This window comes from Zootermopsis nevadensis, unplaced genomic scaffold (assembly GCF_977971745.1).
Source record: "Zootermopsis nevadensis isolate Lab colony 2312 unplaced genomic scaffold, Znev_1.0 Znev_ptg000027l, whole genome shotgun sequence".
Taxonomy (NCBI): Eukaryota; Metazoa; Arthropoda; class Insecta; order Blattodea; family Termopsidae; genus Zootermopsis; species Zootermopsis nevadensis.
This window is the reverse complement of record NW_028259159.1, coordinates 3,693,305-3,721,067: the sequence shown is the minus strand read 5'-3', so window position 1 is coordinate 3,721,067 and position 27,763 is coordinate 3,693,305. Positions and strand designations below refer to the sequence as shown.

The 27,763-nt window shown below is 38.1% G+C and overlaps 4 protein-coding genes and 1 long non-coding RNA gene across 5 annotated transcripts in view; 1 reads left to right on the top strand and 4 right to left on the bottom strand.

Annotated features, from left to right (window-relative positions):
- Positions 1-27,763, top strand: part of LOC110829861 (uncharacterized) — a 297,508-nt gene that overhangs the window by 28,206 nt on the left and 241,539 nt on the right. The window lies entirely within an intron of this gene.
- LOC110829863 (retinol-binding protein pinta) lies at positions 6-7,364 on the bottom strand. The gene is made up of 6 exons (XM_022064031.2): positions 6,779-7,364; positions 5,227-5,386; positions 4,314-4,563; positions 3,753-3,863; positions 3,262-3,367; positions 6-2,828 (listed from the first exon to the last, which is right to left on the bottom strand). Exons 1-6 carry the CDS (start codon positions 6,909-6,911, stop codon positions 2,677-2,679), a joined length of 912 nt encoding a protein of 303 aa, XP_021919723.1. The 5' UTR covers positions 6,912-7,364; the 3' UTR covers positions 6-2,676.
- Positions 7,918-13,123, bottom strand: LOC147872468 (uncharacterized). The gene is made up of 3 exons (XR_015537285.1): positions 12,930-13,123; positions 9,746-9,841; positions 7,918-9,112 (listed from the first exon to the last, which is right to left on the bottom strand). It is a non-coding gene; the product is annotated as an uncharacterized LOC147872468 (long non-coding RNA).
- LOC110829859 (retinol-binding protein pinta-like) lies at positions 13,965-20,200 on the bottom strand. Its single transcript, XM_022064024.2, has 6 exons — positions 19,916-20,200; positions 18,421-18,580; positions 17,899-18,148; positions 16,991-17,101; positions 16,116-16,221; positions 13,965-14,671 (listed from the first exon to the last, which is right to left on the bottom strand). The coding sequence occupies exons 1-6, from the start codon at positions 20,052-20,054 to the stop codon at positions 14,520-14,522; spliced, it is 918 nt and encodes a 305-aa protein (XP_021919716.2). The 5' UTR covers positions 20,055-20,200; the 3' UTR covers positions 13,965-14,519.
- Positions 21,270-27,763, bottom strand: part of LOC110829864 (uncharacterized) — a 28,199-nt gene continuing 21,705 nt past the window's right edge. The window contains exons 14-19 of the mRNA XM_087356767.1: positions 26,444-26,640; positions 25,766-25,925; positions 24,714-24,963; positions 23,902-24,012; positions 23,118-23,223; positions 21,270-22,762 (exon numbers count right to left, since the gene is read on the bottom strand). Of these exons, the coding sequence (XP_087212893.1) occupies positions 22,611-22,762; positions 23,118-23,223; positions 23,902-24,012; positions 24,714-24,963; positions 25,766-25,925; positions 26,444-26,640 (976 nt within the window). The 3' untranslated portion in view covers positions 21,270-22,610. The remainder of the gene's footprint in view (positions 22,763-23,117; positions 23,224-23,901; positions 24,013-24,713; positions 24,964-25,765; positions 25,926-26,443; positions 26,641-27,763) is intronic.

Below are 27,763 nucleotides of genomic sequence, written 5' to 3'. Positions count from 1 at the left end.
TACAATACAGAAGACTTAAATATATTTCCTATAAGACAAAATATCATTTAGTACGGACACAAGTGAAGTAAATATATAGCCGGAATATCAGAAGAAGGGTACATAATTCCACTGCTACTGCTCTTGATGCAAGTAGTTTTGCTGTGTGTACGGTATACAGGCTTTACAGTTTGCAAGCATAGCAGAAAAATGGATGGAGATTGGGGAGGGGGGAGAGGGATTCTTTCTATTTTCCGTCGTGATTTTCTTCTTCATCCCCGCGGCGTCTCGTGGGCAGTCCGCCCATTTGTCTCATGCTTGTGGGAAGTATATAACTTATTGGTCTGGACTGGGTGGGATTCTGTAGAACACGGTCCATGGAACTTCTCTGGAAACTAAACGCCTGGACGCTGTAGATCTCCTTGCCTTGCACGTTTGATTATCTGGTATCAGCACCTGAGGATGTGACTCTCCTCGGTTCGTAAGTTCAAAACTCGAATTTCTTCTTCTCAGGAAGTTTCTTTACCGCTTCAAAACGCGTCTGTTTTAAAAAAAATCGTCATAACATTACTATATCAATGGCGCTCAGTAGTTCTTGACAATCTGACAGTCGTTAAGCTAGTCAAGAAGTTCCTACCGAAGGTTCAGTGCCGAGTTCACGCTAGCAGCACATAAGTCACTTTTATTCACATTTCGTCATCTTGCGTGCCAAGGTTCTTTCACTCTCTCATCTTCATGGCGATTCTAAGTTGCCGCTTTTCAAGAGATTTTTAAATAAGAATTCAGTACGCATTCCTTGTTTCCGCCATACATGTGCACCGTAGTCATCTACATGTCACTACTATTATAACAGTACTAGGTGATTTGCAGAGGTCACGAAATTTTTTGTTGGGTTGCACCCAGAATTGTCCTGTTGTAGCCTAAATATTTTCAAGATCATCATCAAGAACTTGTCATGTGTGTTCTTGTTTAAAGTAAAAGGCTACAATTCACAATTACACAATCAATCAAACAAACAGCTGATGGCCGTACGTGATACATAAATTACTGAAACTGTGTGATGTATCGTGTTCATGGAAACAATCCTCTAACTGTTGATGAGATTGAATCGAATATACTCCGTGCACAGTGAATACGTCAGGTTCTGTGTATTGTAACCGTTAAATCAGACACCCTCGCCAAGTCATAAGCATATGAATGCGCTGGACAATTGTATTCATATGAATAAAATGTGCTTACAAGACTCTACGTCCCAATACCATTATAGCAACGGTATAATACATTCAGCACAGTTACATAACAATGTCCCTATCAGAGCTGCATGCATTGGAAATGCTGTGTATCTCCATGTTCTGTAGGGCTTATACATTTAGATTGAATTCCAATAGAACTGAAGATATCTTCGGTGGATGAACAGAGTTGTGAGTATAATGTTACGAAGCATGAAAATGCATGCAGAACGCAACATACAAGACCATTTGTGTGTGATATTTCTGCTAAGTAATTAACTACGGAACAAGATCTTGATGATTTCGTATGCTAATATAATTGAAAGGGTAAATGGTATTGTTTGAAACTAATGCCTCGGTTAATTATATGTTTGTAGATCAGTAGGACTGAGATAGAACACCCATTGGAGACCAGTTTTCTTGATTACTACCCTGGAATTATCTAGGGGATGAGAAGCGCAAAGTAGTTCTCCAAGTTGTCTCTTCCCTTCAGGTTATCTGGCTAAAATTTGTATGCATTTCTCGTCTCGTGTTTGCCGTGTGCCTTGCTAAAGCCACGATCCTTCATCTGGTACTTCTGATTATGTACTAAACATACAGCATGCAGCCCGTAATTACACAAATTTCCCACCCTCCTGTCGCACTAAAGGATCGACAATATTTTAACGAATTTAAATGAATGCATTGATTTATTTGTATTTTTGTCTAAAACATTGTTCGTGCGGCGAATTGTTTCCTGACAAGACTGAGCAAATGGAAATGATATTATTTGAGGAATCAAAAGAGATTTTCAAATTAATGGAATTTAGTTAAATTTAAAAAGTGTTATTTCCCAGCGTTCTGTTCATATCCTGTTTTTCCTTCCAAAAAAACGTATCATTGCTGTTACAAAATAACGTGTTTGTATTTATAAATATGAACGATTAAAACATAATTTTAATTATTGCAAATATTAATAATTACGTTTCTATTAAAGTAGTAATAAAAGTAGGTAATTACAGTTTAGTAAAATACGTTAAGTTTACTCTCTCCCATTCGGTACTTTAATTGTAATTTTAATAGAAATCTGCGTGGTCTGAAGTTGTTGGTTTTTATCGCCTAGTGGTTTTGAATCTGCGACACGTGACCATCTCATTTTCAGGATACGAACGTCTGCCGTGCAAATTAATTCATTGCTGCTTCGTGGGTAGCAGCCATACTAACATTGTCATCTCTTCTACTCTTAGGTCTCTCAGGTGACCATTTTATTTTGATGCTTTTGCACAAAGATTTCCGAATACTGTTCTTCCAGTTACACCACTTTACAGTTCTGTAAATGTTCTTATTTGTTGGTCAGTCATTTGGATGTAAGATATTTGGTATTGCGAGATGGTGACTGAATATCGAGATCACTATAGTTAAACTGTTTCAATTGAATTGAATTGAATTGAAACTCCAGCTCAGGCTAGCTTCACTAAATTGTTTTCTGTTAGTCTAGGGACAGTCTCCTGAAGGATCCCTGGAAACCGAACAACTCTCCAGTGTCAATGTTTTCCCCCGGACGTTTCGATTCATCAGACTTGAGATTTTCTTGCTCTAAGAACCACTCCCGATTGGATTCCAACTTCTTCACCCAAGTCGCTGTAATACAACGGGAAATGTTAGGAATGAACGACCGAACAACGGATAGTCGTGCTTGCCTGTTCTAGCGATCATCTGTCTGTGTAATAATCACTGCTCTTTGGTTGGTGATCATTTGCTGCTGTTGAGGGATTTTGAGATAACGTGATTTTTATAATGCGTTATGTTCTTTAATTAAGCACAGATAAGTAATTAAATAATTTCTTCTTACACAGCTTTACTTAATTTTAATTTATGTGTGCGTCTTTTTGAAAAAAACGTGTTAATTTTTGTAAGTTGCTTTTCAGTAAACACTGCAGATTGTCGTATCGTTCTTGACGGGAAATATTTTAGTCAAACTGGTACAGAATTAAACCATAAATGAAGGGAATTGATAGCCCTGAACATGTTGTAGTACTTTTGATTCTGTACTACATAAAGCTAATTGACTTACCCCATAGATCAGACATTCGTCCTGCCTCGCCTCCATATTCTAAGGGTAGAATTTTCAGGGGCACATGTTGTTTTAGCGATTCCGAACCTTTCCTGTGTGCGTAAATCTACAAAAAGGAATAGGTTTAGTAACTATGTAACACTATAGGGTGTAGGCGAGCCAATAACTCGACCTCTAGACGGACAGTGTTTCTGTATGAAACAATTATTGTATTCACTATAAAACAAACACACAGATTTTTAGACAGTACACCGCCCGGGTGAGATGAAGTATGACCTAGAATTTAAAATGAACATGCGTAACGTTCTTTAATAATGACGAATACATATTGTTTTAATTAAATTTTAGCCTATCATAGAAGTAATGATAATGAAGAACTGCATTTTAGAGACTGTATTTATGGGGTTTGTATGATTCTCATTATAAGCATTAACAAGCTGATTTTAGTAATGGAGACGGGTTGTACCTTGACTTAAATTTATGCAACTTACCCTAGCTGCTATTTTTGGTTTTAGTAATGACTTCACCATGTTGATTGTTGTATCCAAGTATGTGCCCGCATTTATCACATGAATCGCTTTGAGTCGTGAATTAAATCCTCTCTGGAATGACAAAAGGTTCATGTTCTTATATTGCATATTGGATAGAGCTGGCGGTTGAAGCTAATGTTAACACTTTCAGTACAACGTACAAAATAAAGTAAAAGACCAGTTTGCTTTGCGTACCACCAAACATGTGTGTGTGTGTAAATGTAATTCGATTGAAGAAGCTTAGCTGGTGAAGCAGTTTTCGATCATTTGTGTAACTGAGGAGATCCATTCTCGTGTTCACAAAGAAACTACAGTCGGATCCTGTCTTGAGCCAGTTCAGTCCAGTACATACTTCCGGCCCACACGTCTCTTAAGATTTATTTTGATGTTGAGAAGAAAGATTGTTTTTTCGTAAGTTATTTTTTATGTTTGTTGTTTTTTCTAAGTCCCCAGTAGACTGTGTGTATTTAAGAAAAGACTGGCTTGTAAATCAGTTTAATATTTAGCACCATCGATACTTACAAGTCCGCACACTTCGATCTTCTTCCATATCGGAATGGTGTACTTTACGGCGTGGGCAATTGTGAAATTGTTCACATCCATGATGATAACGTCGGACGTGTAATAGTCTTCCCTCATCCTTACGTCGAGGGTCATGAACAAGAGTTTGACCGCGTCGTAGACCGAATATTTGTCGGGATCTCGGTCAGTTATAGCAGATATTGTGACGCGCTCAAATTCTTCAGTCAGTTGAGGCAATGGCAAGAAGATCCTGTGAATAGAAACATATTATATATCGCTAAACAAAAAAGGATTTGATTTCTTAAAGACTGATTTTCCTTCGACTTTTTTTTTTTGCTTTTAGCCTAGTTTCGCTGTGACATTTATGTCTACCTATTCTCCCACTTGAAACACTCATTCCGCTCCGTGGCTAATTTTTTGTTGTTTATCTCGTACTGAGGTGTAAAACATCTGATTCAGCAACAGTGCTGTTTCATAAGATACAGCAAAATCTAACACGTTCTATAGTGTAAGAATATTTTCCTTTCTACCTGAAGACTCAAGACAGCCTCTGAAAAACAAATAAAATGCTCCCGTGATTTCGTATAGACAAAATCAGCCTCCGAATTCATTGAATGGTGGTATCCTAAGTAATAAAATATATAGATACTTAAAATAATTTTCTTATTCTTGTGGATATTTTTGTGGTAGATACGTACACAATTTTCAAAATAAAAAGTGGAGTGTGAAATTCAAAGCATGGGTAAAATTTCTGACACATTCTGGTTGGCAATGGGGTAAATAGCCAACTAATGCTATCTGGGTGTGTATATTAATAAAGTAGAGGAAATTTACTACTCTACCCCTTCATTTTATTTTACCATTTATTGTAGTCATAACAGTTGCAATGTAAACGTCGTCGTTTCCTACAGACCTGACACTTGTGATTTTTTTAAACCACTCCTGTGCTGGGTCCCTGTTGCTAAATATCTCGGGCAATGCCGTCCTGAGTGTATAATACATATCTAGGACATTCTTGGCTCGCTCAACGCTCTTCTTACACCGTAAGAATAATCGCTCCAATTGTCCCTCATCTGCAAAGTTGAAAAGTTAACTTTCACAATATAACAACTGGCATGTCATAAGTGTTTTTTATTGCACGTGGGTGATTCACTTTCTGCTGTTATTAAGCAGTGCCGCTTTGGTTTTGATTATCTTTTGATTATCAGAAGGAGGCTTATTATCCGGACCCAAAATTTTGTAGTCTATTAAGGCAAACTCTGCTGTGCTCTCTTAAGTAGGCTATTTAAACCAATGCAGATGGGAAAACCACGTTAAATCAATTACAAAACTGTAAGGTGACTTGCTGAATGGTCGGGGTTTGGATCCAGTAGTCGCAGGGATTTTTCTCCTCGTCATCGCGTCTGGGCTTGCACTGAGACTCACCACCCAGCCTCTCATTCAATCGGTATTGTCTCTTGTTTCTGCTGGAGTGTTACTGCCGAAGCGCGAAGCTAACAACTAACCACTCACCACCGTCTAGTGCGGAGATTAGAAATATGTGGAGTTATATGTAAGTTGGCTTTTGCATTAGAATTCGGAGGAGGGGTTGAATCCGCTCGGAGACTTCAGTATTTGGGCGGGTTTCAAGCAACGATAAGGTGCAGAAACTTAGTTTTTTCGCCTGTCTTCTTCACTAGACCTCATGTTCAATAACCTTCCATTGCAGTCATGTAGGAATGCAATATCAGTCGTTATTATATAGAATCGAATTTTTGTTGATGCAAATTACCATTTCGAAGGAATATTTATTTATAAAACTAATGTAATCTACTTTCAGAGTGATGGGATATGATTTTTGGTGCCCACTGTTAGGTACTTTTATAACTGAAAGTTGTATTTACATAGCTTTAGAAATTTCGATTAAAATAGATTATGCTACAAAGTAGAAGGTGCGAGCTGGGAGGCATTTTTCATCTCAAGCTTAAATGCTTTAAATGTTGTGATTTGAATTTAAATGTTTGATGAAAACTTATTGAATAACTTTATTCCCTTTACGTCACGCTCCTTTCTGATATTTAATAATTCATTTTGTATGTGCGGGTGTGTCTGAATGCGAAACTTTTCCACGTTATCCACGAATTACAGTAACGAGACTAGGAATTGACTTTATCTGGGCCAAAATTAATACAAACAGTTTCTATCCACTGTTTTCCTGGTTTATTAGACAGTCGTCGAGACAGTCACATGCACTTTGAAACTACCACGTTACGAAAAGACTTATCATTCCATGAAGTTTGTTTCTGTCAACATTTAATGTAAGTTAAAGAACTTCAATGAAATTATTCGTAATGTTTTGTAAGGAGTAAATGCCTGGATGCAAAACGGTAATGCTAATATCATCAGCTGTTAGTATGAATTTGGACTGAGCGTTTATTATGGGGATAGATCATTGATGTATAAATGAGAGAAATCGATTTACTTACCATATTGATGCGGCAAATGGGGCTGTTGCAGCAACCAATCTTTTATTGCATCCACTGCTCTTCGTATCGTCTTCTCATCTAATCCAGTTTTCGCACGGACTTGATCTATTGTTTCCTTACTAACTGTCTCCATGGTAACAAACTAACTAGTCCACTTAATTAAGTCTTATTTTCTTGAGACCGTCTTTATAAATTCTTGCACATATGACCTTTTTAATGTAAACTTATTTTGGTAATGTTCGTAGGAAAAGGAAAATAATCGACTTCCTTACTGAACCCTTTCAGTGCTGTGGTCGACGTAATTTGTTCAGAAGTGTTCACTCTTCTGTTTTAATTTGTGTACTTGAAAACACTTGTGAAATATCTCTCCTGTACCGTCTCTTAATAATGGAACTGATTTCTGTCCAAACTCATGTTTTGCGTGGAAATTTATAAACATAAAAAGCTTTTGTTTACTAATATTTTAGCATGGAAATGCTGAACATCGTCGTACACTAAATAATTTTTTTGCACTTTAGAGGACTGATGTTATTAACATTGTGAACAGTCGTCCTGCCTCCAGATAAATGATGTGAGGTGGGCAAGTCTCTTTCCTTATAAGGTTTGGTTGTCCTTCAGACTTTTCCTTGCACCATGTAGAGGTTCGGGAAGGGGGAGTAGCATGTTTTAGAAGACTGTAATGATATATATAGTTGTCATTGAAGAAAATTACTTCTGTAGATTTCAGAGAAACAATTTAAAAGTAATTTATGTAAATAAACTACAGCACAATTTGCATATAGAGTTTGATTGCTTCATGTTTGCTGTGCCATGTGAACATTCTGACAATGCCCGGTCCAGCGACTAATTGATTGCTGCATAGCAACTGTGCGGTGACTGGCAGATACAAGTATAAAACAATATCTATATGAAATTTGAGGTTATCTTGGAGATGAAGTTACCCATATTTGTTTAATGAGTTGTGACATCATGTGAACTTGTAGGTATATACAGCCTCCATCTTCAGGGCTGACGATGGACACAGTATGTTCCTTCAAAACTGTGGTATTCATAGATCCACCACAGCCACAACTCTGAATACCACCACGAACAAGGATATTTATTTGATGTGTGGTTTTATTTATTTTTAAAATAATTTGTTAATAACCATGAATATGGCGCTATTGAGCATAGTGATTTTGAGTTGTGTTGCTAGAACCTTACATTCTGTGGATCCTCTTGTTGAACAAAGAAGTGATCGCGACTACTCCAAATATTATTACTGGCCGTTTGCTTCTCTCCTCACTTGCAGAAACGCATGCAAAGAGTCCGAATGCTTATCATTAACATAGGCTTCTTTGTATTACACTAAATAAGCTCGATTCAGTCTATTGTCTGAATTACATTTAATATACACAGCTTTCCCGAGTTGATTCAGGATCGTGTCACTCTCATCAGATTGGGCCAAATATTTATGCGTTCTAGTAATCTGGCAGGTTTGTCTGTTTGTAAGTACTTGTTAATAAAATCTCTGGTAGAACCCGAAAGTCCAATGCTCGTAACGATAAAGCACGTCCTTGAACTAAATTCTGGGTCAGTTACACCGCCCATCTAAAGGACCTATTTTATTAAGATTCATCAACTTCTCAGTCTCCCTGGTGGCAGGTTTTCGAGAAGAATGTACGTAAATCGATTGTCTGCCCCACCAAAGCTGCATGCTCAGGTCATCACTCACACTTTCACTGCCTGAATAAAAAAGATGAATTGCATAAACCACGAAGTTCGTCTGTGCATGATTTTGTGACTTGGAAGCTAAATTCGTTTTTTTAGTTTAATATGTTGTTCTGATACTTTAATTCGGAAAACCTAAAATTTAATGTATTCTATGAACGTAAATGACCAGGTTTTTTAATCACACAAAAACGTCTGGTAAAATAACTTTCAATATAATATGCTCCTTCATCTTTAGTGTTTGTGAAGGTAGATGTGACATGTAATAGTTTTTTAACTAACTTATAAAAAGTAAAAAAAAAGTCTTCTCATAATTTGATCATAAACCTCGTTTATATTTCCCACTGTTCACAAAAGGTTTCACGAGTAATTATGCACAGGAGCGAGAGCTCAGAATGAAGAGTGGCGTAACTTTTGGAACGGTGGCATGCCTTTTCACTGTGAAGACGGCATTATACTCCCTTCCGCTGCAGCAGTTACTGATTTATCAAGGCTGTCGTGATAAAAATCGAGTCGTTGGAGATCCTTGTTACTTTTTTCGGGGCCGTCTAGACTCGTCAGTTTTGTACTGATCATGCTCCAAGAACCAGTCTCTGTGTTTTATCAGATTCTGTTTCCAGACTTCTGTAAAATATACATTTATGAATACTCCCATCTGCACGATGCATAAGACACAAATAAATCAGGACGTAGTCTGAATTAAAATATGAAGAAACGTATCTCTGTAAAAGATTAAAACAGACGACACAAAACATATTTCACGAATGTTCTCATATCTGTTACATGTCTGATTTTTTTTACTGATTTACAACCGTCTCATATGCACTGTTCAGCAAATTAAACATAGTAAATGACATTTTAATATTTTGATAGTTTGATAGTTTATGTAACGTAGTTCACAGAGTGATAATAAGACTGGCAATAAATGAATGAAAGATTTTAGCTGTTCATAGCACATTTATAAGTATATATCATAGTTTTACCGTGATAATATATTCATGGGTTTTGTTTATTACTGGTAGAATAAATGTTACTTCACGTTAGTAAACGAACATGTTGCATAAAGGAAAGGAATGCTATGTAAATAGTGGTAAAAATCACCGTGCTAAACTGGCAACTATCAAGTAACAATGATTACTCTGTTAACGGCTCTTATTTCAGTGCGTAAGTGTAGAAATAACATGCGATTCAGGTGAGCAGTCTGTCTTCAGCAATGCTGATAATTGTGTCTCCTGTGCATCTCACCGTTGTACTTACCCCACAGGTCCTTCAGAGAACCGGCTTTCCCTCAGTATTCGTTTGGCATCACTCGTTTTGGAATAGGGACCCCAGGCCGTTTCTGTGGACGTGGATCTGAATGAGAAAAAGGTTAAAATACAAAAAGGATTTGTATAAAAAATTATTGCGAACTTTAACAAGACATAATAATTTATAACAAAATAGTAAGTAGGCATATTAATATATGCAAATCGTACGTGTACAGAATGAGTGAAAACTCAAGTCTCTTCACCTGTGGATTCCGAATGTTTTATGCGGCATACATGGAATATTTTAGCTTAAAAATAACTGGCAGAGCCAAATCAAATTTAAAACCAGAGAAAAAGGGCAGAACACCGTGACATCACAGTATAAATTTAGGTCTTGCACTTTGGAATTACGAATTCGATTACGACTTATTTTTTTACCCTAATTATTTTCTCAGCTGAGTTATGCCGTTAGAGGCTTCGTAGTGTATTGCTCCAAGAAATCCTACCAAATGTCTAAGCGACTCGTAATTTTGAAATCAGAATAGGTTTTTAGGGCAAAGTCCTTGATACACTGAGAAAGTAATTGTTCCAGTTGCCTTCATTCTCACTACAAACCGATCACTGCGCTCTTCGGTTTTTGGATGGCTGAAGCCGTGTGTGCGTGCGGATAAGATTGTATTCTTCACTTTCTTAATGTTGATAATTTTGGTATTGAATGAAACTCAGACGACGTCACAACTCAGAATACCACCACCGACAATTTCATCGCTGTTAGAAACTCAAACGTCATATTGTTCATGTAAATTTAGTCAGGTGAATGCTAGAATAACATAATTAAATAGGTAACGACGGCCTCCTTACCAATTCCTAACACAGTTCTTTGGAGCAGGCTTCCTCTAATAGATGATTTTCTTTCAGTTGCTCAAGAAATTACCCATCCTTTATGGAATGTGTGGTTATAACCCGAAATGACAAAGGGTAAGAGACAGACATTGGGAAAAGGATTTTGAATTTAGTACAGGCATATTCTCTAAAATCTAAATTGTCATTAAACATTACATGCAACGGAATCAAATTTTTTTTCGAGCTGTAGAAGTGTCTGGCTCACGGTTTGGAATTGGACGCTATTTTTCCGGTCACAAGGTTAATCCAGTAGTGATTCCTCGTCTGTATATCCAATTTTTTAACACCTCGAACTACGAGAACATTTTTTCCCTCCGTTTCCTTCTGTATCTTTGCTTTTTTCGTAGTTTCTTTTTCTTGTGATTTTAATATTCTTGAGTCTAACATTGGACCAGAACGTATTTCGCCGAATTTCGTATTACGTGAAAGAAGACTGGCTAAGGATGAAGTTGCGTAATGAAGAGAAGTGGACAGCAAGAAAATGACCTTCCACGCACGTGTGCCCCTGAGGTCAGCAGGCATTTCTGACATGTTTAATTCATGCGAATCCCACGACGTAGGTGGGGCTCGTGAAGGAAACGACATTAGTCAGGAACACCAAGTTATTTTGCCTTGCGAAAGCGGCTGTATCTCGCCAGAAAATAGTTGATTTGTTTCCATGCTCGCCTCGGTCACACAATGGCTGCCTGTTTCCATAGATTAATTTTTAGTGACTCAGTATTAGTGAATTAATCGAGTAATGTGCTTGGGAATGCAATTATTGAACAGCGGTGACGACATATTACCGAAGAAAACAAGTTCTTGGAATGTTTGTGTATGCGTGGCATTATGTAACCTAATAAAACGGTAGGCGAAGAGTGAATCAGCTTTAATCGCTGCTTCATAATCTGAATGTCAATTTTCGCATTAGCCTCGAGGTCCTGGCTATGACTTTTTTTATACTGTGTAGAGCAGTGGTACCCAACGCGGCGCTCGCCAAGGCTTTCGTTGGGTGCCCGCATTGATACGGAAAGAGGTTATACTGAATAATGAAGGCCGTTCAACCATGAACATTATAAAATCAAATCACAGATCTCGCCTTACTAATGCCCATCCCAAATTTGAAAAACTGGCCGATGAAATGCAGTGCCAAACATCACACTAACTTCCCACTTGAGTAATTATAATTGTACTTATAAAACTACGTATTGTTGATTGCGTGGTTTATTGTATCATTAAACGTCGTGTTGTTTTGTGCATTATTTGGTGTCCATATCTTATTTGTGCAGAGAAAAGAAAATTTGGCTTTGTTAATTGGTTGGTGCCCGCCACGATCTCATAAAGTCTCAAATGTGCCCGTAGGCACGAAAAGGTTGGGGACCACTGGTGTAGAGTGTCTCTGGAATGATCAAGAATAGGGGAAATTTCACTCTCACTTCGATAACTTAGCCAATCACTGACTCCCTTCCAGTTGCATCCTGACCTGTTTGATGAGATGACGGCTACCCCGAGGCTGCAATGTCCCTCGGATTGCGTGAACTGATTCCACGCAGTTTCGATGGCTATATCGGCCAGATTTTATATTAAAAGCCAAATCTCGTTAATATGTTCTGTTAATTAAATCGAGTAGCAAAGAAAACCTACATTTTGGTCTACTGGTGTATTTTCCCGCAGTAGAAGTTATTTTCATTTTAAAATAAACATCATGTTACCTAATTACGAAGTTTTATATTAAATCCATTTTGTATGGCTCTTTTTTGTCCAAAGTGTTTTACATTACCAAGTTTAATAATTAATAATATGTAGCGCTGTTTCGAATTCCATAAATTTACCAGATCATTCAAATGTTGGATTGCTGGACACGTACATACGTGTGGTTGTATGAGTTAAGAAAACTGGTATAATAAACAAAAATAATTTTTCTCGGTATGCTAGATAACACACTTCTTTGAAATACTTAGATTAGCTAACTCAATAGTGCCTTATATTATGAGATTTTAGGTTCTCACGGCTGTGAAGATGTCTTTGTTGGTCCAATGGGTTGTAACGTTGTATGGACTTGTAGGTAGATATAAGCATTTTGGAGGAACATACTGCCACCATCTTCAGAGAAGGGTGGAGATAGTGTTTTACTCCGAAGTGCTGGTATATGCCTAAACGTCCATTCTCTACGTAAAATAATATTAAACTTGTGTGGTTGGTGTCCTTGATGAATACATCATACATTTTAAATTGACTGCTCTGCAAGCTATTCGTACCCGATTTCGGAAAACCGGTTTAAATGTTTCCACCCACATGTGCCTCCCACTTACCTCAGTCATGTCTGACCCTCTATTACGATTTCTGTCTGCAGAATACAATGTGCCTGTCGAACCATTACGTCCGGTCCTACCAGTAATGGCCAGTTAACTTCCCAGCTCGAGTCTTCCACTCTTCCCCCGAAGGCATGCATCTAAATCATTACTAGCTATTTCATAATCCAACCTTGGATATGTAGTACGTAGACATATGTACGTGTGCATGAGAATATTTGCAGTGAACAGTATCATTAGTTAGTCAAACATTTCATATCTTTTCTGGGGCCCTAAGATTCATTAGTGTCTGCTACCGGCTCTTACCCATTACCAGAAGCATCCAATACACACTCAAGCCTAGTTTATCTAAGTATCGTTTTACTCTTATATTTTAATCTACGAATAGGTCTTCCGAATGGTGAATATAAGCGGTATTTATGTTCAGTTGAACGTTTTGAAGGCGAGTAGGGCGCTCTTTTAGCATTCATATTTGATAGAATCTGGCGTATTAGGATGATTGTGAAAGATGAATTTGAAGGAATGTGACAGGGAGTGGTCGTGGCCTGTCTGTGTCCTATCACAGCATTTTAATGGAGGGACTGAGGAAAGTCACGTAAAATTCAGCTGGTTTCCGCGACTGCTCCCACTCGGGACGTCCCGAAACGAAATGCTTACCTCTTACGGCATCGTTTAGTGTCGAAACAAATGAAAGTACAGGTGACCTGTGGTGGGCGTGAAGGCAAACTGCTTGCGCTTAGTTCATAGCTGTCTGCTGTCGCAAAATAGCAGTTCTTCAAATTTTGGGGAAATGCTTGTGTGACAGAAAGCAAGTAAGAATATGGGAATCGGGATGAATTGAGTCAGAGTAATTTTTTGGTAGGAAATCCACTTCTGTTTATAACATCACATATTTCAATGAGTGATGGTGCTTGTGTGTTAGCGATTAAAGGAAGGAAAATGAATGAAGAAAGGTAGAAGTAATGAAAGAAAAAGAAAGAATAAGTAAAAATGAAGGATGCTGGCGAACAAAGTAAACAAATAAGGAAATAATAATCCCAATATTATCACTTTTATAATGTTCACATTCTTACAGCTCATAATTGATTGTTGCTTTATCGTCTGTGTAGATCTTTAAAATGACATTTTTCTGTTCTGTACGATCAATCAAAGACATCTTGTTTGATGTATGAATATGTCACTTGTGGTAGATTTTCTGGGTTATGACACTCTGTAGGTTCGTAGAGGAACTTGTGTTCATTACGTCGATTGTGAGAGACTAATTTTAAGGAGTTAGTAAAGGTTTATATTTTACTTTTATTAACTCCATATTTGAGAGAAAATTTTTTCCTACGTCTCAAGATCGTCTCTGTAGGTATGGACTACAATATAATATCGGCACACTTTAATTATTTTATAATGTTTCATTCATAAACACCCATACTTTATCCTATTTCATTCAGAGTTACAAAACGAAATATTTATTTATTTATAACTAACGTTAATATTATATTTTATTAATAGTAATAGTGACAGTGTATCTTTTCCACATACACCTTCATGCTTCTGAACACTGCTTCGAATTTGGAACATCTTGATATTGGTCTTTTGCTAATCGACGTTAAGTTGTCTGAAAGATCCTTCGAATCCAAAGAGGTCGCTGGTGTTGAAGGATTCCCCAGGACGTTTAGATTCATCCACTTTGACATTTTCTTGTTCCAGGAACCATTCTCTGTAGTTTCCTAGTTTTTGCTTCCACATAGCTGTTTTTGGCAGGAAACACAGATACTGCATTAACAAAATAAATAACTGCTAACTAAAATTACGCTTCGGAAAGAAGTTCCATGTCAACATTTCCAAACGCATAACAGCGTTTCCCACCAGTCGACTTCCATTTTTCAGCACTTTACACAGTAATGTTGGCCTGAGAGATCAAAATAAGCCTCTAGCTTCCTGATAACTGTACATGGGGCTTCTTTCTGTGGGATAAGTAAACTAAACCACTGTGCAGGTACGAGTATTCGTCTTTCAGCAGTTCATATAGCTATTTAGCTGGTAAGGAAATTTCCCGACTTAGCGGATGTCGAAGGTCTTCGCAAATGACAGTGCTGGCTTAACATCGTGTAAACCGTGCCTACCTTAAAACTTAGGCTTACGCAGTTCTCGTAATTACCGTTACGAACTGATCTGAAATGCGATTTGGTGACACGAGTGTCAGAATAACAAATGTCGTGACGTAAGCACGCCTAATTTTGTACTAAATAATAGCTTAAATTTGAGACCACAGGTCGACGGACCTACCATGTAGTGATGATGGTGCAGAGATAAATAGAACACGTATCTTGTGTCAAACGTTTATGCTGATAAACATAAAATGATATAGCGATGATAAATAGAACGTGTATCTTGTACCATGCATTCCGAGTCTTAAATGGCACATGAGTTTTAAGCTAGGGATGTAGCGTGTTTCATAATTATATGCTGCTCTTTTACCTACTTTGTGCAAATGTGCCTGTTGTCTGAAATCAGAAGCACTAATTTTACGCTTTGAATCACGCAGTTGATCTGAGTAATATTTAGAAATTCGGTTCCGACTTTAAAGAAAACATAACTAATTTCCATTACAAACATCGATTGGTTAACGCTGTTTATGGAAACTGTCTGTTTATTCTGAGAATTCTATGAAACCTATACATACACAAACCGGGGTCCCTCTGTGTAAAGTAAAGTTATATGCAAGTATCTACCAGTGAGACGCGTAGTTTCGCACGGAAGGCGAATTCGAAAGCAGTGTTCTTTCAGTAAGAAAACGGACAAAACACGAAGTTGAAACCTGTTAGAAGGAAAATGGCCCGACTGCTACTACGCTGCTACGAACGTAAGAGAATACAGAAGATGTAAAATAAGAAGATAATGGAGTAGAATAATAATGATAATATGGAAGTGATAATGAGGTTATTTTTGTGGTTGACACACGGAGGTGAGTCCGAAGGTGGCTGCCTTCTGCTTTGTACCGCCGGGCGATGAGTCGTATTCGCTCATCGCCTAGTTTACTGATGTGGTAAACTTCTATCACGCTACACGGCGCTACAGTCCAGGAGACAGCCATCTGCTGATACCGAGGTTGATGATTTAAAATGTAGGGGAAGAAAGTTACTGTTAAGAGGAAAATAAACGTAAACTTGAGATGGAGACGGAAATTCTTACTCCAGAGGTCATGCAGCGAGCCAGCTTCTCCACCGTATTCTTCGGGCAGTATCTTAGGTGATACGTAATCTAGCAGCTTGTCGGAACCTTTTCTATGTACGTGTACCTGAGACAAGAAAGAACTGCACTGAAATCTATGTTTATGAGGTGGTGGCAGTTAATACACTTTCCATATGGAAGTGGAATTGACAAGGCAAAGAACAGCGAAAACGTGTAGTCGTGTGATTGTTTATAACTCTCTGGCCTTGATTTTCACTCGTTTAAAATGCAAATCTGTTGTTTTAAGACAGTTCCGATAAATTGCCTGATTCACATTGCATAAATTAAAAAAAACTGTTCTTTGGTGCGTGATCTTAGGTATTCAAGTGCGTGAAACTATGTGAGGGGTAACTAATGTAACTTACAATGAATTTTATATTTTACATCGTGGAAGAAATTTTGGTTGGAACTGGAAGACGTCATTAACGTTAAGAGACCGTTAAATACACACATATTTCTTCCAAACGCGAACAATTCTTTTTCAAAAATCGACATTTTTATTCTTCACTCTGAGTTTCGTCTAGAGTAGGATTTGTGTTAAACGTGTGACAAAAAAATTCCTGAGTTAGAAAAATAAAAAATAAGATCATGGTGACTGCTAGAGTTATTTTGATAGACGTTTAGTGTAGATGGTGGATTATTGAAGGTTTGTTTCCGTAATTTGTGCTGTAATATGTTACAAAGACACGTACTGCATAATATGAGTAATTTTGAAACTCTTAGTCACCATAAAATGTACTACGCCGACTGTCAATAATTTTAATACTTCATGCATTGCCAACTTTTATTTCTGAATGTAGGAATGTACCAGGTATTTCTTGCGTTACTGTACTCACCCTCTCGGCCATTTGAGGCTTCAGGATACTCTTAAATGCATTCACCGCTGAGTCCACGACAGGAGGAGCGTTGATCAAGTGCAATCCTTTGAGTCGACCCTTAAAACCTCTCTGTAATTACAAGGAAATAGATAAAACTATCAGTACTACTTCTGAACAGTTATGTGGACGAAAAACAGTGCTCAGTGCTTCTTGTGAGTATTATGTAACTCTGAAATGAAAATAAAAATTACTTTTGTATCGCAATTTTGGGGCTATGGTGCTACCTTTTTCCGCCTCTAAGAAAGTTGAAACTGTGCGTATTCGGAGATACCACGCCCATCGTGAATTGGATTGCATGCTAAGCTGTAGGTCCCCTCTTCCTGCCACCGTAATCATCATCACAATCATCCTATCATCAGGGGTAACCATAGAAGGGCCATGAAAACACGTGACCTTGCGTTTTGTTAATTGAGGTACTGTTAACGAACTCCATGGAGTCCTTGGGAACCTAATAGTTGCTCAGGTGGTTGATACGGAAACGGATGGTTCATTACCGTATTCAAAAGAGCCCCCAATTATTATTTATACAATTAATTATTTAACGACGGTTTTTCAGCTGATTTATTTCTGTATAGTGAAATGATAGGGCAAGTAATGAACGATGGATAAGAGAGGATGCGAAAGGAAGCGGTCTACGCATCTTCTAAAGGTTACCCAACAATATTTTGAAGGTATGAGGAACGCCACGAACTATCTCTGCAAGGATACACAGACTCAGGGCTGAGAATCATTCTGCCGACAATCCTAGTTTTCAAGCGAAAAGAACGTGCATCTTATAATCTTAGATGGTATCTTTCTGTGAGGTGCGAGGAGTGGATGATTATTATTCTTCAGCAATACAAAACCTCTTTGTGAAGCTTATTTACCATGGCGCTGACTTCAATTTTCTTGAGAACCGGAAGGGTGTATTTGACTACGTGTGACACTGTGATGTTGTCCATGTCTATAATAAAGATGTCAGCCATGTTGTAATCTTCTATAGTTCGGACTTCCACAATCATGAACAGCAACTTGAGCATGTCATATGGGTGGTGATTCGATGGATCCCCGTCCAGACATTTTATAATTGTCACTCTGTCATAATTTTCTGTCAGCTGCTCCAGTGGTATGAAACAACTGAAACACCAAAACACCTGAGATTTGAGGTTGTCACGGTGGTATGTTCCCTCTGAAACATTGCCGCCATGTGCGCAAACGTTCAGACGGCGTTACTAATGAGAGGAATTATCTGTGTCAGAAAGCTTGTTGTCGGGGATTATAATTCAGAGTGTTTATACTAGTTCATAAAAAAATTAGTGGTAACATAGTACTTATTTTCAGACTTAAATATTTCAAAGGTTATTTTCACGCGTTGGATGCCGCAATATCAAGTCCCGAACATGAGTTACCAGACGCTTGTAGCCAGTTTGAACCATGGGTTGGACGGATCTCGGTTGCAGTATATCTCTGGAATGGCGGTCCGTAGGCTGTAGTACAAGTCAATAGTCTGCTTGCACTTCTCGATGCTAGCCTTGCACCTGAAGAACAATGTTTCCATCCGTGTCTCATCTGCACAAGAATAAGAAAAGTAACTGAAGGCAAATGTTCTTTTAAAGTCAGGGATGTAAATATTAATTGAAATGTTATTAGTAACAACCATATTCAACTTATGCGTGCGTTGTCTTTATTATACAAACACCCACCATCATGTTCACTATATCACTCACTGATGGAGCAAAGTAATTCAGACGCTGCTAGTAGCACAACGGGTCAAGAAATTCTCCGAACTTAGGTTACCAGAAGGTTAATTACTTTGTACACAATAGACAGTCTACAACTTCATGCGATATTTCAAGGTGTGTTTTAACACTATCTTCTTATTTACGGCTAGTTTACTGAAAAGGATCTTTCCTTCATGTCTTCCGATTGAACTTTAGTTATCATTTTCGTCATGTTGTAGGAGCTACACGTTCCGTACACAAATAACCTTCCTTGGTTTTGTCTCCCTTATAGTGTTAGGTGGAAATGTGGACCTCGCCGTGTCTGTAACGAATTGCACAAGTGAGTTGTACGATTCAGTTCACTCACATATGAGCATATATGTCTGAATGTGTCCAAACTATAGTAAACCTGTCAAGACTAGTTTACACGAACAAGCTGCGACCTGTTTAAACATGTAGAAACCTGTCGAAGCCTGTCCAAATATGTCTAAACTTCTCCGAATATTCTTAAGCCATACTCAACCTGTCAAGTAATTTTTTATGATTTTAATATATAAATTTAATGCATATAGAAATAATAATCTGTTTCTGTCAGTACTGCTTGCGGCAGGTACATCGTAGAGGACGGCCATTTTTATAGTATCTAAATTTCTGAAAGATGTTCATGAAATTACGTGTAGACGTTGTGCCATGGGCGATTACTGTGAAAACATATGTTCTAAATTTGTTGACGCCTTCGTAACGTCGAGACTCTAACTCAAAATCGTGAGGTGAAGTATTGGTGGCATGGTGGTTATTGATGTAGTACGCCCGTGTGTCACTGTTTTAAACTGCAATATGTCTAAAACTGTAGTAACTTCTCGAATCCTATTGAAATTTGCCCAATCGTGTGTATGCCTCTCCGAATATATCCAAACCGTAGTAAACTTGTCACGACTAGTTTACACGAAAAACTGTTTAGACCTGTAGAAATTTGTCTTCACCTTTAGGCCGACAAAATATTGTAGAGGTTTCTTTTTTTTCCAAAACGTAATGCATTTCATTTGTAGTTTGTAGTTTTACTAAGAAACCAGCACTGTACACTGTAATTCTGTTAAATTAAAACTAGTATTATGTAGGCTTTGGATAAGCCATATCATTTTAGGTTCAGAACTTCAGAAACTAAGGCAACTCTGAATATTACCGTAGTCGTTGGGTAGATGTGGTTGTAACTCCAGCCATTTCTTCAACAGTTTCACTGCCTCCTTTATCCTCTCCTCGTCTATCTCGGCCCTGGTTCGGATTTGATCTCTCGTCTCTTTACTCAAAAGAAGTAAATCCATGTTTGTTGGTAAATCCTGGAAGAACGACCTAGTAACTTGCTTATATATATCCAATTCACGGAAGTGATTCTCAGAAACGTCAGAAGTGTTCTATTCCCCGTGGAATACAGACTCGCAACTGCTGGACTTCTGAACTGCACAGGGAGCGAAAGCAAATAAGTTGAGTAGTTCCTAATTGTTTAGCAAACGTACCACAATTCAGCTGGGGTTTTTTAATGAAGCCTGGAAAAGGTGTAGGCAAGTAAATATTGCAAGACGTGGTGATCAAATTACAATATCTGAAAGAGAGAGACGCGTATGTGGCGTGGTCTTTACAGCGCACTTCAGATTTTAAAGTAGAGCGTGGTCATTAGTAGGGGTAGATGTTCATCTTGAATTTTGTACTTGTTTCTCAGGACCCCCACTCCACTTAGAAAAATGGAAATCTCATTCTGTGGATTTTTCGATGTAACATAAGGATTCCTGTCACCCAAAAGCCATTTTATGGACGTAATCTGGATGCATAAGAATTAAACCACAGCTCACAGTTGTAGAACGTTTATCTGCTCTTAAGTCGTGCCGTATGTTAATTGTCAGCAGCGAAATAATAGAATTAGTAATAAGAACATTTTTTTTACAAAGTGAGGATGATTCAATTCGTAGCCTACCTGTTGACTATAGAAATGTGTTCAGTGTCCTAGGTTTCCTAGGCGGAGTGATGGTACACGAATTATTCTTTAAACTAACTTAACGCTTTGTGGGATCATGATGTCTTATATTTTCAGGTGTAAGGACTAGGACATCAAAAAGTTGAGTAACAGGGAGATGTGAGGTCATGCTTAAAGAACATATCTAGTCCTTCGTGAAGGACGTCATTACATGTAGTTTTAACGGAGTAAAAGTCTGTGGTGAGGCATACCTGTGTGTTAAATTGATTCTTGGTTTTTCCTGTACGTGTGTGAAAACTGACAGGAAAACCAAGAACATAGTTAAAGACCTTGTAGTCAGGGGAAATCAAGCTATGATATTAAACCTTTACTTTAGTGATGTCAGCCATGTGTAAACAAATGAATTCTATCAGAAATACAAACTGTATAAGAAGAGTAAATATTTTGTTTGATACACTTCTACCGAGAAGTTCTATGTATAATGCATATATTCTATGCAGGATATAGCCTCGTTGAAATGTAAAAGTTTTATTTGAAACTGATTTGATATGGCGAATCTGTAACGAAATGAAATATGAGGACAATTTTATTTGGTTTTTTGAAGTGACGTCTACAGTATGACTTTGTAACAATACACATTTAAAGTAAACGAACTTAAAATCTACTGAAGCTTTGTAAAATAGCAAACAATGGATTTGGAAATTATAGCGCATTGGAGTGTATTCTATAGGTCTGCTAATTTTTGTAAAGTTAACGTATATAGGAATGCAATGCAAATAGTTGCGATCATATTGTTTTAGCGATTGCACCCCACTTCATACAATCAGTGTTGTCTGTTAACGACCTAAGATTGCAATCTTAGGCGGACTGTTGATGTTTGTGACGCCATGACAAAATGCTAATTTATTAATTGCATAGCAATGTCTGGACGTTCTTATGAGGTCAAATACAGGAATGTGTTTTTAATACGAAAAATAACAATGCAATAAGAGAACACAATCAAACACGTTTGTCAGTAACATTTTTCACAACAAGATGGGTTAAAATACTTCACACTAAACTGTAACATAACAGAAGTACAGATAACATTGACGTGTGCAAGGTTTATTTAAGATATGTTAAAGAGATTGTTTAATGAAAAACAAACAGAATTAATTTCTGGTTCTGTGAAGTGAATTATCTTCAGATTTTAGGTTCTCGAAGCCGTGATATTCTGTTTCGTGACGCCATGCATGTGGTATTTTAGGCGGCCATACTAACGTTTCGGAGGAATTTGTGACATCCATCTTCAACGTGAATATGGCAACCACCTAGATCACACAGCGTCACAGCCACAATTGGTGTATTGCTCTGTGCTATCGGTGGTGTTATAGATTACATTTACAAAATTGTATTTGTAGCTTCAGTTAGTAACCACAGACAAGTGGCGTATACATGGTGACAAAGGCATTTGGAGTACATGTGTCTTATAACATGATAAATCTTTTCCTTCTTGAAGATGACTGTCTTTTGGGATTTTGTACCGTGTTGCATGGTAGAAGTTCGCCTACGTTTTAAAGGTGCTTATTGCCTTCGTCATCAGAACTCGATGGAACAAGAGCTCCAGTAGTCAACTTTAAACAGGCCACCGTGATAACCTGAAATCTCACCTTTCCTTTTTCGTTTCAGATGTATATTGTAATGGTAAAGTGTGTTTTAAAAATTCTCCTCGGAATTTCCAGTCGCTTGTTTCGTGCAAACAGCACTTGTATTGTGACGTGGGAGTCTGCACACACGTAGGACACTCTTGAACCAAAGCCTCGTTACACCGTCTTAGTCATAATTATGAAAGTTCTCAGTGGCCTGTAGGAGGGCAGGAAACGATATGAAGGAAAGTGTGGAACATCGATTCCAGAACACATGCGAGATGTTAATCAACCGAAAGCTGTCGGAAGGAACCCTCGATTCTGAAGATGTCTCCGCTGTCAGTTCTCTTTCCCTGTCTTTTTGACTCGTCAGCTTTTAGTTTATCTTGTTCCAGAAACCATTCACGGTAGGTCTCCAGCTTCTCCTTCCAGTCATCTGAAAATGACAACCATTTTGTTAGTGTCTCACGTAATTATAGCGTAATGTGTTCATTAATTCCTTCTTGTATCTGATTAAGCACAAGGTCTCCATTTACATTTGCCTTACGCACTAATGCACTATGAAAACTTTTAATGGACAAAATCAATTTACAGTGTCTTGTTCATAGATCGGCTTTTTACTGGGTAGTGCACATTCTAAATTTAGATTCAAGTTCTGCCTTTGTATGCTGAAATAATACTGACATTGTGCATACACATATATTTCGTCATTATACCAGAGCCTTGCGTGTTGGGCTGAGGAAAACATGGCGAGATTATACGTTACGTAACAGAAACAAACTTTGACTTACTCCAGAGGTCGCTTATAGAACCAGCTTGACCTCCAAATTCTTCAGGTAGAATCTTTCTGTCGATTTCTTTATGGAGAGTGTTCATTCCTTTTGTATGAACTTGCATCTGAAATTAAAATATGACGTAAATTGTGTTAAATTCTTTAAAGTTAAAATATTATGCGTTGTATGTAAGTTGTTCAAAGACGCTGGTAATGTGAAGTGGTATTATTTCTAATCGTTCAGGATACGAAGAACAATTTTTGCAAAAACTCTCACTTCTGATGTTTACCGATTTATTTTCTCATATCGTATGCAAATGTGATTATAAAATATTGACACAAACTTGAGGCTGAAATGCTAGTTTGGCTAAATTACACGTAGTATGGCATATAGGCAATTTAATTTCAGTTGTAATGTCGTATTTATACCAGCGAATTGCTGGAGCGACTGACGAAACACCGATAACTAAGCCAGACAAACTGTAGGAGTTAATATATTTCAAAACATATTTAAGTTTATATGCTTACAATTACACACGCAGTATGGCGATTTAAAGTCGAAGAAAATGAGAACAGCCTACTTGATGTGTAGAAGTGTAAAATAATTTTCAGGCAGCAAATTTACACGGTTATTACAAATGTGGTGTAATTGCCTAAAAGAGATTGCTGGTAATCCAGCTGCTCCTCGAGATGTGATTTCTTTTCAAAAATTACAAATATTGACTGGTTATTACAGTGTTTAAAACTCAGCCGCCATTGTTCGTGTCGGTCACTTTTTTTGTGTGACTGCAAAAAGAACTCACTCTAGAGGCGATCTTGGGCTTCATGACGCTGCGCACAAGGTTGATGAGCACGTCAGCATATCGCGGCACATTCACGTAGTGGATTGCCCTTATTCTAGCACTATAACCCTTCTGAAAGTATAAACAGGCCCACGAATTTCACGTTACATGCACTCTGTCTTGTTAAAGGATAAGTAGGTTCTTCACAGTACTGATGATGTACTGTTTCGTTTGAACCGAGTCCTTTTAAGTAAACTTTCATGAATTATTTTTTGGCAAAGCCAAATACTGTAACAAAGGAACTGAATTAAACGGTATAGTAATAAACACAGAGGAAACTAAGCACATATGCGTCTCATTACAATCTAGAACAAAGTCAGAGTACAAAGGCTTTTAAAGAAATTTTTCTCTCTTGGTAGTAGGACATACAGAATGCCCCAAAACGTTGTATACACATTATAACACAGGAATATTTACCTTGTTATTATCGATCTCCATATGTTGAGTTTACGGAAGATACGGGCGTTGGCGATTTTGAACAACACTAGATTTGATAATTCACTAAGGGCCAATAGTGATGTATGTGATGGTTTAGTTTAATAAAATGTCATTCCTTCATTAGTTGAATGTGTGTACATCGTTTTTGCACACTCTGTGTTTAGTGTTAAGAAGGAAGAATGCCGATAGGAGACCTACTTTTAGATTCTTAGCGATGGATCCCGAAAGCAGACGTTATTGATGGTGCGGAAAATAACTGTCTGAATATCCAGCATCAGTATTGGATACCATTGAAAAAATCTGTTGCATGTAGGATGGGCACAGTGGAAACTTACTATGGCACATATTTCGAGCTTCTTGACTGCCGGCATGGTGATTTTGGCAATGTGACCTACTCCGAAGTTGGTCATATCCACGATGTAGGTATCAGCCACGCAGCAGTCCTCAGAAAATCTCACATCACCTACCATGAAAATGAGTTTGAAGACATCGAGGACATTATATTTACTGGCATCTGGGTCTAGGTTCCCCAGCACCACAACTCGGTGACAGTCGTCTGTTAGTGTAGGAAGTGGCAGACAGTACCTGCACCATAATGAACGAACAAGTTAGTGATCAGTTTCCCAAATACATGGACGTTGTAACTGTTGGACTTGCAGTATTCAGTAGCGCCAATCTGAGAACTACTTGGCCTAAAACTGAGTCGAAGTTTCCTCTCAACGCATGGAGAAACTTCTGAAGTATGTTAACGTGGCGTGCTCAGAAATGGCATTTTGTCACACTTCTGTTCTGTTTGAAAGCTTGAATGACAAAATATTTGTTTTTATCTGGGCATGAACTTTAGTTGTTCGTTTTGTGGTTGCAACGGAAATTGAGTGTGCAGGAACAAAGTTCTGGTGTCACTAATTTTGCGTGGGAAGAGAGGAAAGTAGTAGTTTGTTAAGACTTTGTTCACTTATTATTGTAAAATTTAAGAGGGAAAATTAATTCTATTTGAAGAACTAAATGCATAAAATTTTCTGACTGGAGACTCATAATGAACAGACGAATTGTAAGACCGAGGCGTAAGATGGATGATACTATTAAAGTGGATGTTAAGATAATTATCTTATGGAGTTATCTGGATCGGACTGGCTCAATATGGATTCCAGTTGCGAGCTTAGCAACAACTGCTAAAACCCTTTGGATGTTATAAGCTGATTTTTTTATATTATGAACTTCTGGGGTGTCAAATGCTAAAAGAATTTCAGAAGCATGAGCTGAACTTAAGTGTTTTCACTGAGCAAGTTAATATCCGCAATATTTCCCCTTTGGGAAATCAGCCTAGACGAGGAAATGATAGATATGACTACTGAATTTAAGTTGTGTGGATATTTAGGTCACTTACGAAACGCTTGTGATCTGTCTGAACCAGGGACTGAAGGGATCCCTGTTGGAGAGTATCTCAGGTACAACAGCCCGTAAGGTGTAGTACATATCTATGGCCGATTTGGTCCTTTCCAGGCTCGCCTTACACCAAACAAAGCGTCGTTCCAGTCTCCCTTCATCTGCAGTGACGCAAAGTGTTGTTAATTCTGTATTTTGCACACTTCTTATGATAATCCGAACACACAACTAGCTCGTATTTACTCCCAATGTTATTCACTTATCATTCATTATTACATTATCAATGACACGGATTCGTTACGTAAATCAACAGACGTAGCTTGTTGCGATTCAGATAAAGGGGAATTACATTGGCGGCAAAATGTAGACGGAAAGTCTGACGGGAGGATAAACTTGGAGACTTAAACGTAGATGTGACGATGATATTAGAAGTGAGGGTGTGGACTGGACGAATCTGAGCTTCTATGAATCTGGTACTGAAGTACTATTGTTGCTGGATAAAGCAGTGAATTAGCTGCAACAATGAGATACGGCTGCAGTAATTCAGTATTGTCATTGCTTTCCTTGTTGTGTGAAATAGTAATGGTTGCTTTCCGATGGAGTATTCTGTATCAAGATATGAGGGCGACGTGTCGGTAAAGACAATACCTGTAAATCGATCGCCGTCTGGAGGACTTACCATCATCATATGGTAGATGTGGCTGTAACATAAGCCAGTCCTTGAGGTTCTTCACTGCTTCTTGTATCCTTGTTTCGTTGACACCAGCAGAAGCCCTAACGTATTCCACCACGTCGTTACTTGAAGGCGGAAGAGCCATAATGAACATTTCTAGTGACGCTGGCGAAATGAGGTCTGCCCCCGTTAAACTGTGAGAAAGTTATGGTTCTTTCACTGTAATTGAAGTGCAGAAGAACCGTCAAGAAATCGTGTTACACTCTTGGTATTGAGTGTGTACTCTGACTTCCTGATTATTAATCAGAAACCGAAGTCGGTGGTAAATGGCACATACTTAGAAATAGGGAGATCCGGGGCTTCAAATCTAGTGCTGGTGATCGACTATTATAACTAAGACTGCTCGAGACCCATCTGACTTCCTCGAGGTAAAGCATCGGGATATAGTTTTAAAACATTCCACAATAAATCTCACATCCGCGCGAATTGTTCACAAATAAACCTATCTTAAAATTCGTTACATGGTTTATACTGTTGTAGGTTGAAACAGCGCAGCTGTCAAACCTTCACAACATAACTATTTTATTTAAAAATTAACATTTATTACTGTCCTAAGGAAGGACAGTAAGCAACGTAAGTGTTTGAATAATAAATTTACATTCATGTGGTTTAACTCCGTGTTCCCAACGGCAAAACCAAAGTTTCAAGGAAGCGACGGAGAAATTCATTTACTCGTACACGTGATGATCGGTCGAAACGAAGGGGACCAACTGCACTGTCCTGACATCTTTTATTAGAATCTTAGTTTATTTAATGAGGTTTTTTTCAGGTATATTTTTAACGGACTGAAAGGCGAGGAAGAAGCAGTTGTCTCTTGTAAGACACCGTCCTAGAACTTGCCTGGAGGGTATGAGAAAAAACACGAAAGTGTACAGTAAAGGGGTTTTGTCCCTTGGAAGCAATTCGAACCTGAGAACTTCCAAATATGAAAAACGTGCATTAATCACTCAGTTTCACTATCTTGCCGATGTAAATGCTAAGGCACGTGACTTATGTTACATTTCTGGCTCATAGAGTAGTCCTTATAGTACCTATTTAAGAAAGCCGAAACATTTGTAGAGGTTAGCTAGTTCGAACGACACGAGATGATAAAGTATTGACATAAATCAGTTACCGTATCTTTCAAGATACCAACTATCGTCGTGTGGAAGGAACTATGAAGGGGTTTAGTTGGGGGGAAAGCTCCACGTATCATGGACCTCTGCGCAAGATGTAGGTTAATGGTTAGCTACACGTTCTGGACGCGACATACTGTTTAATGATTTC

Coding starts and splice junctions, on each gene's coding strand:
- LOC110829863 (XM_022064031.2), bottom strand. CDS start 6,911: ATGGAGACAGTTAGTAAGGAAACAATAGATCAAGTCCGTGCGAAAACT. Junction 3,864..4,313: donor AGATCGAAGTGTGCGGACTT/GTAAGTATCGAT, acceptor TTGTCATTCCAG/AGAGGATTTAATTCACGACT. Junction 2,829..3,261: donor ACGAATGTCTGATCTATGGG/GTAAGTCAATTA, acceptor GTTGTATTACAG/CGACTTGGGTGAAGAAGTTG.
- LOC110829859 (XM_022064024.2), bottom strand. CDS start 20,054: ATGGATTTACTTCTTTTGAGTAAAGAGACGAGAGATCAAATCCGAACC. Junction 18,149..18,420: donor AAACTGGCTACAAGCGTCTG/GTAACTCATGTT, acceptor TTGGTGTTTCAG/TTGTTTCATACCACTGGAGC. Junction 14,672..16,115: donor CTCGCTGCATGACCTCTGGA/GTAAGAATTTCC, acceptor TGCCAAAAACAG/CTATGTGGAAGCAAAAACTA.